The sequence below is a fragment of the Pomacea canaliculata genome, linkage group LG1, assembly GCF_003073045.1.
Source record: "Pomacea canaliculata isolate SZHN2017 linkage group LG1, ASM307304v1, whole genome shotgun sequence".
Lineage (NCBI taxonomy): Eukaryota > Metazoa > Mollusca > Gastropoda > Architaenioglossa > Ampullariidae > Pomacea > Pomacea canaliculata.
This window is the reverse complement of record NC_037590.1, coordinates 34,006,474-34,022,685: the sequence shown is the minus strand read 5'-3', so window position 1 is coordinate 34,022,685 and position 16,212 is coordinate 34,006,474. Positions and strand designations below refer to the sequence as shown.

The window sequence follows — 16,212 nt, the reverse complement described above, 5'->3', positions numbered from 1 at the left end:
CCTGCTTCCCCACCCAGAATGTCTACAAATTCGTCTTCTTCAAATTACTGCAACACTCTGCCTCTTGCCTGGGAGCGAAGGAAGGGTAAATTTTATGTACCAGTCTGTATCCAGTCGCTAGCTGACTGAGAAAAGGTCTGCCAGCGGGCATCAGGCATGTCATTAGTGTAGGGCTACCTACCCCACGTTCAAGACCCTTGTTTTGACGTTATAGCTACATAGCTACACGACTTCACCCGGGGCTGCTCGCCACCTTCTTCACATCGGGGTTCACGGTAAATAAAGTTACAGTCTGGCACTGAACTTGCCTCTTCTCTCCATACCACCCCTCCCAAACAAATTCGCACTGAAATCTATGCAGCTTTGTTCTTAACGCGTGCACTGGTGAGGAAGCCGACTGGAGGAGGAGAAGGATGAAGAGGAGGAGGTGGTGGTGGAGGAGGAGGTGGTGGTGGTGGTGGTGGTGGAGGAGGAGGAGGAGGAGGAGAAAGAAATTGGCGAGGCAGGTTTAGTCGGTGGAGCGGAAAAAAGCAATAAAGATACACTTTACGTTTGGACTATTTTTCTCGCATGTGCCTTGTTCGTCGACCATACTTGGGACCGTCCGCTGCGCGAGGCTTGTTCAAAAGGCTTAGCACTCGTGAGAGGTTCGTCATAGCAAAATCAATACAAACATTTGTGGCCAGCCTCCCTGCAAAACAATGGAACTGGGTGGATTGGTGCCAGTAGGTGGAAGTATTTGCTGGTCACGCCAGTCTTCCCAATGACAGTCGCATTATCTCCTCAGCCGATACATCCACATTCGTCTGTTCTCTTTTTTGTTTGTTTTGGACGCATTGTGCCATCAATACAAAATCCGTTATCGTATTAACTCCCTTATTACCAAACCGTGGGGATTTCCACCCCCCTCTATAGTCCAGCTTACAATTATAAGCTTAATCTGAACGGACATGTTCAGTCACCCAGTCAAACTTCATGGCGTGAACGACCCGCTGTGAAATGACAGCTAAAATTTGAGGGATCAGGCACCAGGGTTCGAAGCCTGACACATTCATGTCTGGTAACAATGAGACTTTGGTTTCCACCCGTTCTTGGCCGGTTCCTTGCCTCGGATTAAGGGCTGAGCGGAGGATGGTTGGCACTGGGAGCTGACACAAGAAGCACTTGTCCCAGACTGCTGACACTTGTGATCCGGACGGCTTTGGTATGGGGCGCCTGGTCGATGGAGAGGAGAGGCAGCTGGCTCTGTGAAGCGATAAGACATTACTAGGGTCTCTTCTGTTCCCATCACAGCTGAGTCTACCTGGTGAAAAAATGCAAACATTAAAGACAGCACTCTTGTGCCGAGAAGCCATGTACAGTATGATATTTTTGCATAAGTAAATTGAGGGTGATCTTCCTTTCATCTTACTTGCAGAGGGTTTTTTCTTAATTGCTAGTGCTTGTGAGAAATTGTGTAGACATGTAAAATATATTGACATTAAGTCAGAGTTGCTGAAAGATGTAATATGTTCTAAAAACACTAACCGGTTATAGAATATTTTTTTATTATTTTATTGCTTTCCTTTGTTGCTTTCTTCCATCCATTCGTTTCCCATCTATCTATCCATCCATCCACACTTTCTGATCCCTCCCTTATGTATTTTCATTCGTGTATTCCTTTATCTTCTTATTTCTCTTTCTTCCGTCCGGCCATATTTCTTTCCGTCCATCAGTCCTTCCATCTACACATCCTTCCCTTCCTCCGTCCATCCATCCTCTCTTTTCTGTCCACCCCTCTTCCTTTCCGTTCAACCATCTATGCTTCTCTCCATCTCTCAACTATCCTTACTTTCCTCGATCCATCCTCTCTTTCATTCATCCATCTATCCTTTCCTCCCTTCATCTCCCCTTCTGTTTGCCCATCCTTTCTAACGTCCCATTCGTCTGTTTTTTCTTTTTTGTTTGTTTGTTTTTTTCAGTGTGTGTGCTTATCTGTCTGGCTGTTCTGGATCTCTTTGTTATGTTTTGTTTTGCTTTGTTTTTCTCGGCGACCTGGCTGTACCTGAGGAACAGGGATCGAGACTCTGTTCGTGACCGCCATCAAGATGACGACGAGGAAGGCAGTGGACAGACCTGCGGAGGTCAGCGTGTGTGACCAGCCGAACACATAGTCCGCTGACCGGTTGATGTCCATCATGACGCTGTAGATCACCAGGCCCGCAACACCTGTCATACCTGCATCATCAAAGGCACAACTTTACGTAGAATTTACTTTAAATCCATTAATATGTGTCGACCTTTTTAATAATGGTAATCCCCTAGATTTCATAAAATGTTAGCTAAAGGAATGTGTGACCGTAATAACGGCAATAACCATTCGTGACTTAACTACCTCATCAGCAGAACCTCATAAGAATCAGACTCACTAATACGAGAAAGAATGACGGACCTGTAAAACCAGGTGGCGTGACTTTCCCTTTTATTACCCCCAAACGGCAGAATCTTCCTCCCGGTCCCTTTGGCATGGAAACAAGGAGGAGGCGAACCAGTGAGAGAGGAAGCAATTTGGAAGCAACTATTTCACTGTTTGTAATGCTTGGCAGTAGCGTGGCTTAAGATAATTGTTTGGAACTGGACAAAATTTATCGTGTCTGTTACTGCGCGAGAATTGCCCCATAGGCTATCGCCAACAACGTAAAAGGACGCCATCTTGTCTAGTGTCTAGACTCTAGACGCACTCTCTTATCTGATTCCTCCGTTCCTCAAGCCTTGCCTGTTCATCAGCGCCTTAACCTGCTTGCTTTCGGGCGTCGCCATTCGGATTCGTGGTCAGTTTATGATCAGGGTAGGTGCTCCGGGAGGTTGTTGTGGTTGAGCGCAGTGGAGATGAAGGTGGACTGCCTCTGCACAATTTAACTCTTCGACCAACACGTGCCAAAACAGATCGCCAAACGATCTCGTGTGAGCAGGTTCATGGAAGGGGACATCATATTTTTTATGACAATCATAAGGCCGATGGATCATAGATGTGTATAGGTGGATTGCTGTCTGTCTGTCGAGACCAATGCTTAACCTTTTGTGAAGATCGTCTCAGTGAGCGTAAACAAAGGATGTGACTAAACCGGAAGCTTTGTAGTAGCCTGCCTCGTTTTAGTAGTTAACTGGAGAAAAATCGTCTGCCAGCAGTCCAGTAATACAAGTTCGTGGATGGATCATGTCTGTGACTGAGAAATCCTTCACTGTCTGAATCAGGTTTAGGAGGATCAGGCGATCATCATCGATACCAGTTTCCTTCATAACTAAGATAAACCCTGAACTAGCCTCGATGTGGGAGGAAAAAAATTCATATTAATTAATACGAACCTCTCAAATGATAGAATGTTGCTTAATCTTTGGCTTTCTCACACTTTTCCCTTCTCGTTTTAATGTGTTTCATACTGCCACTTTGAGGAAGCTTATTTGATGTGATATGTTTCATACTGTCATTGTGAGGAAACGGCTACTTATGTAATAAGTTTCATTCTGCCATTTTGAGGAAAGCGATTATTGATATAATATGTTTCATGCTGTCATTTTGAGAAGCTAACTTTTGTTCATACCGTCATTTCGATCGTTAATTTGACCGTTGATGTACTGAAAAGCTGGATATGTAAAATCTACAACGGGGAAAACATTTTACAAAGGAACTTTTAAAACAAAATTAAGTGGTATAGGAAATTAAGAAATGGCGTTTACCCACAATGTAATGTAACAGAAGGGTTAGTTTGGTAAGTTTCTTCAGCTAACATCTTGAATTTCTGTCAGGAAAAGCTACATACCAGCCACGCACGTGACGACTTCCACCCGACGTGAAGGCGGGGTGCAAGGATCGTACTCCGCCAAACAGTTGTCGTACATCGCCACCACGCACGCGGTGAAGTAAATAATGACAGCCAGGCACTCCAGGGCTCGAACAGCTTCAAACCAGTCTGCGATAGGACAACAAACAACCACAAGCGTCATTTGTATTTTGTTTACCTGGAACTGCAATTTTAGTTTTGTTTTTTTTAATTTCTACATATCGTGATCTCGAGGACACCAAATACTCCTAAGAAATCGTGTATCACACACCAAGGACAGCTGTAATAAAGAATGAGCGATTCCAACACTAATCATTAATAGCAAGTTAAAGTATTTTTATTTCGTGATACAATGGCTTGAATAACTTTTTAGAGGAAAAGTGAGTAATGTTCTGCTCTATCAAATTAAAACTGAAGAGCCATTCATGCCTGACATTCCAGTAATTCAAGTGGTGTAGTCTGATATGCCAGAGTGGGATTTTTTTCTTTAGTAATCTAAAATAACTAGCAATTTTATTTTCTATTGTTTGTTTGTTTAGTTTCTTTTGTTTGTTTTTTGTTTTGTTTTGTTTTTTGCAATACATAACAGCAGACGAAAATATTTGTTCGATTTTTTCCGATTTGGGTAAAATTGTGTTATTAATTAATAAAGGCCTCGAGGAGTAAGAAAATACTTTCAAATACTCTCAAAGTACACAATGCATAACATCAATGAATGAAAAGTAAAGTTAATTACAATCGGACTCCAGCATTTCTAATAATCCCTTTTCAATTTCTTAATGAATTAATTTTTTTTGTTGCTTTTTTTAATGTTTTTGATTTGTCTTGTTTAAGTTTTTTTATTTGTTGTTGTTGTGTTTTTGTTTTTTTTTACTTTGTTTTTACGTGTCTTGCAATGACAATTGGTGTTTTAATCTCATGTTTCAATCAATCCCACGCAAGCCAGAAAGTACAACACAGCAAGAAGAGTGACTCCTGTTATGTATGCGTCACCAATTTTCTGTATTCAACACAAATGATCATAACAGAACGATCATCAATAACACGCACAGAATAGAATCGTCTGGAAGTGAGGATGGGCAGTTCCGACCTTTTGTCTATTTTGTCTATGGGATTCCATTCATTCAGGTGGGCAACGAGGTGCGAATATAGTTTTTGTAGGATTACGACATTGGCACTCACCAGATCCACAATACACTCCTAGTGGCGTGAAACCCGAGGTGTTTGTACAAACATCCTACACGATTACAAAAGCCCAAACCTACACAGAATAAGTGGGAATGCATGTTTGTAGGCGTGAGACAGATTCCAGACAGAAGAAGGAAAGATAAACACCGACGTTACTTTTGATCCCTCGATGTATTTCGGAACAGATACCAGCATCCACAGACTTACACAAACAAGCTTTCTTTTAACTTTGTCATTCATAACTTTCTTATCCTATCCTGTTAGCTTCTGTTCTAAATAACTTCTCATTACTGTGCTAAGAAAGTGTTAAATTTTCATTCTCCTCCACCCCACTTCTCTCAGCAGGAAGTCTCACACGAAAACACCTTCACACACAAAGATGCTTTCAGTCGCTAGAGAAGGTCAAACCGGAAGCAGACAAGAGTTAAGATTACTTGACACGTGACCAGCAATCGGCAGCAAGGTGCTTTGACCTTGTTCTCTGATGTGGAATTTCGTCTCCTTTGTACGTGCGCTAGCATTTGTTTCCCAAACACACCGCAGCAGACGCATTCAAGCTTACAAACGGACCGACGAACATCACTTATCTCCCGCCATGACGTCACGGGGCCTGCCACGCGCGTGCTGTAGGCGTGCTGCACGATGCAGAATGTTCACCTGCAAGTGATGATGTTGTGGACTTCCTTGCTATACTTCATACCCGCGTTTCCTCTGTCTTTTCGAGAGGCGAGAGTTGTCGATCATCGTGTGTATTATTACCAGCTGCGCATTATTAGAATAACATCAGCCGACGATACAAGAATGTAGTCTATGTGTTAGACGGTGTGGTGATAAACTGTTTGTGATTGACTGTATTAGTAAGAAGATTCTCGCTGATGGAAGAAAAACCCCAAGCAAATTTTATATTCATTAAAGGGGAAAAATATTTGTTAACGCAGATGACAGTTTTTAAAGTATTTCAATGTGAATTTGGTATTTTGAGTACATTTTGCCGGTTACTACAACACATACTTGTTGAGACAACATTACTCGTTTGTATCACTTCATGCAGACAAGTAGTTCTTCCAGAACACTGAGTACTACTCACTGTACACAGTACTATCTGGTGTTATTCCTTGATTAGAGTCAATTTGTCTACATTTCCATACCTTTTGAGACAATTGAACAATGTAGACATTTAATAGACAATGCAGATATACATTTTTTTCAAAAAACTACTATAAAAATTCAATATTATCTACTGTTGTTTTTCACTTAGACAGCTATTCTAACCTTGTGTACAGCCCAATTTTTCATCCAGTCCACAGCAATATTCCCCAATAACTACCACCAAACTTTTACCACACCACGCATGTATGGAATCAGATTTATCAAAGAACATATTAACAGAAAGAAGTCGAGACAAAACCATGGCCATCAGCCTAAAGGATCGCTTTGGGGTCTGGATCTCACTCGAGGGGCCGCCACTGGGCTACATGTCCGTGAGTCAACACCGTTTTGCACACAGTATTTACGTAATTCGTCCGTCTGTGGCCAGAAGCGTGACCCACCCACCACGCCATTAAACCGAAAAGCATCAGCTCTGCCTCTCACTCAATTTGTTTCCCTGAGTTTGAATCATCGCCACTGCAACGGTCGTTTCTGCGGTGAAGCTCGCCATATCTTGCTGTTGCCAGTGACGGTTCACCACGCCACCGGACAGTGTCAATACGCTAAAAGTCCCGGGTGATGTCCGGCGACACATTTATGATGGCCGTGGAATGGTTTCTCTGACGAGGGCTCGGTGCGGAGGTGGAGAACGGGAAGTGGGAGGCTGGAGGGCAGAGTTGGGGTGGGGAGTGGAGGGAGATGCGGCGGCTTGCAGCTGTTGGGAGCGTCGCGTTGCTGGATGCAGTGTAACCTGAGGATAAGATATTGCCCGCTCGGCTTTTTCTCGCAGCACGCCTGGATGCCAGTGAAGCCGTGGCAACAGCTGCTTTCTCTTGGATGCTGAGGTTGCTGCTGTCGTTGATGACTCTGGGGTCTCTTCTGCCCCATGTTTCTCTTCTCTTTCTAATTGACTAAAGTATCGCTACCGTATTTCACGAATCATGTTAGATTCTTTATCAGATACCTCCATCAGACCTGTGCTTTACTGCACGATGCTGATGACGTTGCCATAGTTTCCAGGACTATTGTTAACACCGCCTGAAAATCCCATCTGTTGTCAAGGTGGCTACAACAGTGATGACAGCGGATGGAAGGAGAAATAAACAAACAAAACAGATATAAACAATACTAGACCACCTTATAACCACATCCTCTACCCACTGTTGTCTCCAGCTCCTTTATACACTTTTATCACCACATCCTCTACACATTATTATGGACACATTCTTTCTCTACACGCTGCTGCCTCATCACCACATCCTCTATAAGTTACTTCACGGTTCCTCGCTCCCTACAGACTTGAGTGACAGTGCCGATCTCCCCCAGCACTGAGGAAGAAAAATCTCATTTGCGTCAGGTTCATTAGTGTTTTATTCTCCTACTGAATCGAATTTACAGAGATCGTCTGGCTCGCAACAGTGTCGTGGGACGCTTCAAAACTTTCCTTCCCTCGAGAGCTGGCGAGGGCTTTGAAGAAAATCGACAACATAGTTCCAGGCATGCCAGGCTCTTAAAAAGTTTGAAATATAGCTCCATTGTGGGTATTTCTTTCAAAATTATTTAGCTTACATTTATTGTAAACTAATGTAATTTTTTTCTTTAATCGTTTACAATAGATGGCCGCTTTTCATGAAAGGCCATATTGGTCAGTGCAGCCAAAGATGCTAAGATGGCACTGAAATCATTAGCTGGCCCTGAAACCCATAAAATACTCACATACCTTGCAGGTCTTCATGAAACTTCTCTGAAACTTTCATTGAATTTATCGGGTGCCATGGCGTATTGGACAGACCCTACCCCCAACTCTCTTCATCTCTGCCTCAGAGGATGATCTTAAGACATCATTAAATATTGTAGCCGAAGATGAAAGGCAGGCTTACAATCTTATCAAATTACACTTTAACCCGCAAACCACAAAGACACGACCGTTAAAGTTTCTCACGGAATTGTTAATAAAATGAAGTTTCGGAGCATTTCATGAAATACTTTTTTGACGGGAAATTACACGGTTAGGCGAGGAATATTCTTAGATATTACATGTTCCACACAAAAAGAACGACAAAGATGTCAGGATCCTAAACACCAAGATCATTTTTGTTTTTTGTTTGTCCAACTGGCAGCGTGACATCACGTCCCCGTGACCTATGCGAACTTGGAGGCGGACTTTGAGCTTAAACTTCGTTTTGTATTTTGAATACAAATTTGCGTTTAAATCCTTTGACAGTCGTTACACAAAGTTTTCCCTTTCCTCTTTCTTAGACTAATTTATTTTCCTCTTTCCTGATTAAATAATTCTCGTCTTCCTCTGACGCGAGCAATTTTTGTGTACAAGATAAAACCTCATTTCCTTCACTCACTGAGATGCAGCCAATGAAAATAATGTGAAATTTTACTGCGCCTGTGGCAAATAAGATGTCAAAATATAGTTCTTGGCCTGGCTAACGTCTGCTCTGGCCTTGACACTTTTGTTGCATGCCAGTCAGATGGCTTGCACGACTTCCACAGTATGTCGTCTCTGGCTTCGCTTGTGAACTCCTTCGGCGCCAAAGGAAACGGTCATGATTAATATCCTTCGCTGCTGGTGTCTATTCCATATACCTCCTGGCTACTCCTATTTTCTCCACGTTTCTTTTGCTTTGCAGCACATGTTCTTTTTGGAAAAGATGAGGAATCATTTTTTCAAAGTTAAAATTCCCCAAATGAAAACTCCGCCCCTGATAGACATCAAACGAATGCAGTTGGAACTATTTCAACGAAGTTTTCATATGTTGAAAGTCCAGCATGTTGAAGGTAAGCCAACCCAACATTCAGAAACAGGTGCGTGAATTACCAACAAGCAATCAAGATGAGAAGTGTGGAACTAACTTTAGTATAAAAAAAAAATAGGCAGACACACAGACAGAAAAACAGACATATAGTAAGCGTATAGAGTCCTTCCATCGTCGATTTTTGTAAATGTGAAGACATCGAGAATTGGAAGAAGCCGATAGCTGAATGATTTGAGGACTGGAGTCTGAACCGAGAGGCGCGCCGGTTCGATACCCTTCAGTCGACCCAGCTGTCAGGGATGGTACCCGACTCCGGGTTGGGAAAGGTATCAGGCAGCGAGGGAGGAGAGATGGGTGCCACTGGCCACAAGAAAATGGAGGTCTCTAACACCTAATTCTGCAACGACCTGAAAAAGGTTAGAGGACGACCTTCACCTTTACCTATTGTGAATTGGAACATTTGACATTTGGTTATTTCCACTTTATAAACATCGGAAAATAGCAGTCCTGAATTTGTTTGTTGTTCTTAACAATTTTTATTTGAGACAGTGATAAATACATAAGCATTTAGATGCACTCACTAAGTAAACGTACAACATATAAATGCCAAAATATAGTGTACAGGAAGAAGGCCTGATTTTAAAAAAAGCATGTAAGATCTATATTTCATATATTATATTATATATCTTAAAGCTTATCCTATACATATATCATCATATAGATTGTTTCTATCACATAAAAATGTTGAAGAAAGACTAGAAGACTTTAGCAACGACTTCATCTGAAAGAGGAATATCGACTCACTTGCTTTTCTTTTTCCTCGCACTGAGCCAACAAACACTAACATTTATTTGCTTACTACTATAACTAAAGTAAACAAAATAAATCCATTAAAAGAAAAGTCAAGACCATGTTGATTTGCAATAGGCACGACGCAAAGTCAAGCTTCATTTTTTTAGTCTGAGAAATGTGTGGGTGGGAGGCGAAAAAAATGTTAATATGAGTCATACCGTCAGAACAGGAGTATGAGAAAAGTTTTTGGACATGAAAAACACAAATCTTTGCCAGATGATGGAGGGTTGCAGATAAAAAAAGCTACCTGGAGAATGTCCATACAAAATAAGTGGACCTGACCGCTTCAGAAGTCTTCAGAAGACTGGCGTCTCCTTTAGCCTTAAATTTATGCGCCACCCATGAAACACTGGCGCCCTTTCCATCTCTGCCAATTCCCAGTTAGTCTAAACCTCCTATGGTTTCGTCGCCGAGGAAATTATCTCTCTTTCTGAGGACCAGAAGAGACTAAGAGTTTACTAGATACCGAAGACTCGTCTTTAAAATTTCAAACCGAGGGCAATGCTACAGTATCTTACTTCCTTTAAGGAATACTATTTTCCCTTCGGTATTCGGATATCTCAAATTTTCCAAGCACTTAGCCTAGAATTCTTCTAAACGTACTAAACTTATTTTCTTGTTTACAGTTCTTGATATGTTCCGTTTTGTTTTTGAAACAGTTTCGAGCTTGTCTGGTAAGTGTTAGGGTTGGTGAAGTGAGAACATGCGAATGTTGAAAATGAAAAGAGGAGAAAAGGAAGGAAAAGTGAAAGAGAGAAACTATATTCTATGATCTTACACTATTTTATAAGAAGCTTCAGCACGTCGGAGGGATGGCGAAACTCCAGGTCAATATGTAGCGACAGAAACTCCACAGAATTACCAGGACCTGCCTCTCCAAGAAGACCGCCTCCCGCACCACCGGAAGGGGTGTCAAAGAATCGGGCCTTGTGCATGCGAGCATCTCATTGTCTGCCTCTCTGAAGTACACTATAGAAGACAGATCGCTCTGTTTGAGACTGGGTGTGAGTGTCAGAGCGGGATTTCGTTCCTGGGAACCGAAGACTCATTGGAGACTTTTTTTCACCGCTCCTTGGTGCCGCTCAAGATTCAGGGATGAAGCTTAATTAAGACGAACTGGATCGACAGCTGTTTAAAATTCTCTGGCTTGTAGAGATGTGCTTTTTTTTTTTTTTTGGAGGATGGGGGTATTTTTGATTCACAACTCTTCCAGCCTCTTTTTCTTATCACTCCTACACCTCCTACACCATTTTAACATAATTGACCAGACCCATCTCAATAAGCACTACCATTTAACATAATTGACTGTAGAGCTTATCAGTATCTTGTTAAAACCACCTTTTTTTGGTATAATTGACTGTACATCTATTTCGGTATCCTTGAGGGCCACTTTTGAAAAAAATGATAATTGGGTGTAGGATTATTTCAGTATCCTGTGAAAGCCGCCAATTTAACATAATTGGCAGTAGACCTATCTCAATACCTTGTAAAAATCACTTGTGAAAAAGGTGAATTGTAGTCTGGCCTGTTTTCTCGCTACACCCCTCTTTCTCTTCTTTCAAGCGTAAATCTCATAGACTGGCTGACCTGGGTTCAAATCTCGGGTCGGGCAACTCTGTCCTTTCTCTGGCATATGTTTACAGGGCTGGCTGCCTTCCCGTGATACAGCCTCAGTTGAAGGAGTACTGACTGCTTTATGAATTATCTAGACAACTACAGATGATGATGACGACGACGACGACAACCATGATGAATAGTAGAGTTTCACAGAAAGCACAAAAACGCTAAAAGCATTTTGGCTTTTGATATTCTGATAGGGAACAATAATAACATTATTTGCTGCTGGTATTTGAAGCGTGCCGTGGAGTGTACGAAAGTAGCTTGCTGCGCTCTGTGCTTTGATATCTCCTGTAAACGCTTTTCTACACCTTAAAAAATCCGACCATTTCAAAGGGAATCAACTTTATGGCCGCTTAATGTGTGATATAAAGGAAATACGACCCAGTTGCAGCTTGGCTCTCAAGCTCAGACTCTTAACCGTATCCACGCTGTTGATGTGTCTATCCGATGCGAAATGTCACGTGTAGTCGTCTGCTATCCTCAGCGGACCGTTAAAAAGATAAGTTAAGTACTGTTGACTGCATTTAATCAAATAAACTTAAATCAAGTGCATTCTTCCCTCTTGGTATTCTTGGAGAAATGGGCAAAGTGAAGGTCGACAGTGTATATTTTATGGGACATCAGGAATGCAGGCAAGTATATCCTGATCCTGATATATATGATCTCACTTAAAAATAATAGCATGAATATGAGAACAACCATTGTCTATATTAGTGATGCACAACCTTTTTCGGCCTGCGGGCCATATTCCCTTCCGACACGCGTGTCGCGGGCCGCTTGACCGCAAAAATTACAAAAAAAATAAATAAATAAATAAAAAAAAAAAAATAGAACATACCATTCTTATTAGAAAAAAATTGTACTTAGTGGGATATTTGAAGCTGCTTTTCCGAAACCAGCTTCTGAATGTCTGGCTGCATCGAAGAAATTCCAAGTCTCAGCACTGAATCGAAATGTTCGTCCGCGAGGCGATTACGTAAGATGGGTTTCGCCCGTTTCATCACTGAAAACGTTTGTTCACACACATAAGTACTTGTAAACATCGTGATCATCCTTAACGCTTGTTTTCGGAGATTTGGAAAAGTTTCTGCAGGCAACACTGCGTAGAAAGCAATTGTCTGCATCGCTCGAAATTTGTCAAGTAGGGATGTCTGGCTTTGCAAGTCAATCAGTTCCAGTTGCAGGTCTGTCGGGGCACTTGACACATCTGCCGCAAATGATTTTCGAAGAGACGTATTTCATCCTTCAAATCATAAAATCCTTAAATCTTTCACTGAAATTATCCTTCAAGAGCCCCCAAAGTTCTATCATTCTTTCTTTGGGGAAAGACATTTGTTGCTGCTGATCCTGACGTAGAGATGTACACGTTGGAAAGTGGACAAGCTCCATCCTTCCCGCTGCTGAATGAAGAGTAGTAATTTCGCTTGGAATGCTGTTATGTCCGCATACACATGCGAAATCAACTTGTCTTTCCCTTGTAGTTTGGTGTTGAGTTCATTCAGATGTGACGTGATGTCGCATAAAATCGCCAAATCCCACAGCCACGAGGGGTCGTTCAGCTGAGCACTTGCTTTGATTTTCTCCGTCATAAAAATTTCAATCTCATGTCTCAAATCAAAAAACCGTTTAAGTACCTTTCCTCGGCTTAACCAGCGGACTTCACTGTGAAAGAGAACGTCTTCATATTCGCATTCTATTTCTGTCAAAAATTCCTTGAAAGTTCTGTGGTTCAACGCCTGTGATCCGATGAAGTTTACAGTGCTGACCACAATCTTCATCACATGGTCCAGATTCAACACCTTGCCACAGAGATTTTGTTGGTGAATAAGCCGGTCACGCCGAACTATCGAACTATCGAACTATCGAACTATCCTATGCGGGGCCGACAGCCGTAAGAACACTTACTTTTTAATCGTGAGGCTGTTTGCCTCAGAGTGGTCCGAACCGGTGATGTGCTATTCTTGTCATAGAAAGGGCTTATCAAACAAGCAAAATTGATATCAAATCACAAAAAAGTGTCATGATCATGATTTTTTGGAGTTGTTTGTATAAAAACAAAAAAATGAAGCAAATGGCAATCAAATGAAGAGAAGCACTAACGATATCTTTCTTGGGACTGGTTTTCGTTTTATAAAAGCTCTGTCAGAAGCATCTGCTTCTCATTTCAATGTATCTTCTGCCTTTTGGAGGATGCAGACACTTCTCCGGTGCTGCCACAAAAAAAAAAAAAAAAAAATAGAGAGACATGTCATTACACCATACAGAGGCAGCCTTGGCAGTGCGCGGGTCCCTGCGGGGCAGAGAGCCACAAGTGTAGACTATATACTGTACAGGGACATGTGTTTCAAAATAATAATAGATGTTCATGTATAAAGTAATAATGTATATAATAATGTTCATGCATACAGTGAAACCGTACTAGTGTGCTAGCAGTTCAGAGATAAAAGAGAGCGATCGAGCAGACGACACTGCAATGACCAAATGGTCATCAAGAGTAACATCATGTTTATTATTACCAAGTTTTATTATTTGACATTGAATTGTTATTTCCCCTTCTGGGGAGTAAGTGGCAGGTCCACCCGTAAGAAAGGTGGGGACATGCACCTGCCACAACGAGACGATCGACGTTCAGTTTAATTCCGAAGTCCTCTGGGGACATATCGGATCTCAAACCTCAAAGAGTTTGCCATAATAAACCTGTAAACCTAATCTCCCTAACGTTGACAACAGTATAGTCTAGCTTTCCGTGATATTCGGGTTTAGCAGAATAGCATGCAAATTAAATAGCTTTTAATTTAGAAAACTGCAAGTTTTGTAAGACTTTTAGTAAAAATATTACACATATTTTTTAAAAAATGTTTTACCATATTTTTTACATTTATTTGTCACTAAGAAAACAGAAGAAACATCGTAATTAAAACGGTACTTATCTTTTGTGAGCATAAACAAGGGAAACAACCCTGCCCTCAGTAGCTTTAGTACTTCTTAACTAGACACAAACGAGAACTTTTAGGAAAGCTAGGCTGTCACCTAGGGCGCAGTCTATAGCTGTACTAAGCTGGTTGTCTTTGGCATGGCGCTCCTTGATCGTGGGTCGTGCAGATGGTGGGACTTGAGGGTTCAGAGGAGCTCGGGTTGTCTCCATGGAACGTATGTGGTCGTGTGAGTCAGGGTGGCGCGGTTGTTGTCTGCATTGGATTTACCGGTCACCTTCTGATTTGTTTCTTTGCTCTAGGCCAGTCTAGGGCAGTGATGCCCAACCTTTTTCGGCCTGCGGGCCATATCCATTTCGGACAGCCGTGTCGCGGGCCATATCCATTTCGGACAGCCGTGTCGCGGGCCACTTCACCGCAAAAATACAAAAAGGAAAAAAAAAATAGAGCAGATACCATTTTTTATTAGAAGCAAGTTGTACTTACCATTAATTATATATTAATTAGTGGGATATTTGAAGTTGTTTTCCCGAAACCAACTTCTGAATGTCCGGCCTCATCGTAGAGGCACCAAGTCGGAGCACTAAATCGAAATATTCGTCCATCGCAAAAAAAAAAAAAAAAAAAAAAAGATTAGGAAACGCCCCTACGTGGGGATAAATACTTCTTCTTCCTTTTTTTCGTTTTTTTTAAGGTCTTCTTTTATTACTAACATGCCGATTTCCTGCACTGTGGGCAGAAGTTTCGCGGGCCGGATGGCACCGCGGATTGTGTGTTTTTGTGAGCGTGGATGGTGGGGTGGATGTGTTTGTCTGTGGCTGTCGGTTCGTCCGTGCGTCTTGTAGCCGCTATGCCATTCCTGGTTGAGCCACTCTACATGCAAATCCGTATCGACGTGGTCTCATGTCACAACCTCACCAGCGCGACATTCACAGCTCACCTTCACTTCCGTTCACAATCAGTTCTACCTTCACTTCGAATTCACCTTCAGCTCCATGCCTCCCTCACAGCAACCTCCACATCTCGCATTTTCAGGTGATTTTTATTAACATTTTCCTGTTCAACGGTCTGCAAAAATGTAAGCCTTTTCAATCGACTTAGTCGAGCTCAATGTAACTTAGCTTTTTAACCCACAGTTGCGTGAATAACCTTTCCTGTTCTCGAGATAAAGGGGTACAAACGCCATCGTGTACAGAAAGAAGAGTAAAATTAAAACAAAAATATATTTTTTTCTGTTGTCATGGTTAAGGCCGATGGGACAGTTATAATGGCCCTATGTTAATTTTGTGTATCACTGAACACTCTTCTCTGTTAAGTGACCCCAACGTTGTGTCACTGTGTATGATAATAAGGCTATATACACATTTTACTTTTCTTTTGTTTGTGTGTGAGAGAGAAAGAGGCCCATTCACACGCGCGCACGCACCCACCCACACGTACACATGAGCTGACGCCCTTGCCTATGAGAAAGAGAGTGTTTAAGTGTGTCTCTTATTTTCCCTTAGCCTTTTAAGTCATCTTGTGCTCCTGTGGTTTTTATCGGTAGTTTCTCATTTTTTCTCAGGACCCCCCTAAGTATGTTTCATTACTGTCCTCTGTCCTACAAAATATTGTCACACATGAGAACATTTACCACAAAAATGACAAAATGTACTGTAAATATGAAGTTTCTGGGAATAATGCCTTAATTCACGCTTCGAAACACTTTCTGGACGGAGCCATGGTATGAATGTTTCCCCGAAGACATGACCTGCTTAACAGGCCTCATTCAATAGGAATTACTCTTCATAATGTGTCATCCAACAGCCTTCGGAATGGGTCATCTCATGACATTTACGACACTCATATTTTTTTCATAACAGTTATGAGCTTTGGCTGAGC

The 16,212-nt window shown here is 41.9% G+C and overlaps 1 protein-coding gene across 2 annotated transcripts in view; it reads right to left on the bottom strand.

Moving 5' to 3' along the window:
- Positions 1–251: 251 nt before the first annotated feature.
- The window catches only part of LOC112573098, a 38,110-nt gene continuing 22,149 nt past the window's right edge, over positions 252–16,212 (bottom strand). The window contains exons 2-4 of one of the 2 annotated variants that reach the window (XM_025253135.1): positions 3,801–3,950; positions 2,045–2,217; positions 252–1,299 (exon numbers count right to left, since the gene is read on the bottom strand). In XM_025253135.1, coding sequence (XP_025108920.1) covers positions 1,288–1,299; positions 2,045–2,217; positions 3,801–3,950 — 335 coding nt within the window. In that variant the 3' untranslated portion in view covers positions 252–1,287. Of the gene's footprint in view, positions 1,304–2,044; positions 2,218–3,800; positions 3,951–16,212 lie in introns of both variants that reach the window. The other variant, XM_025253130.1, reaches the window with a different exon arrangement.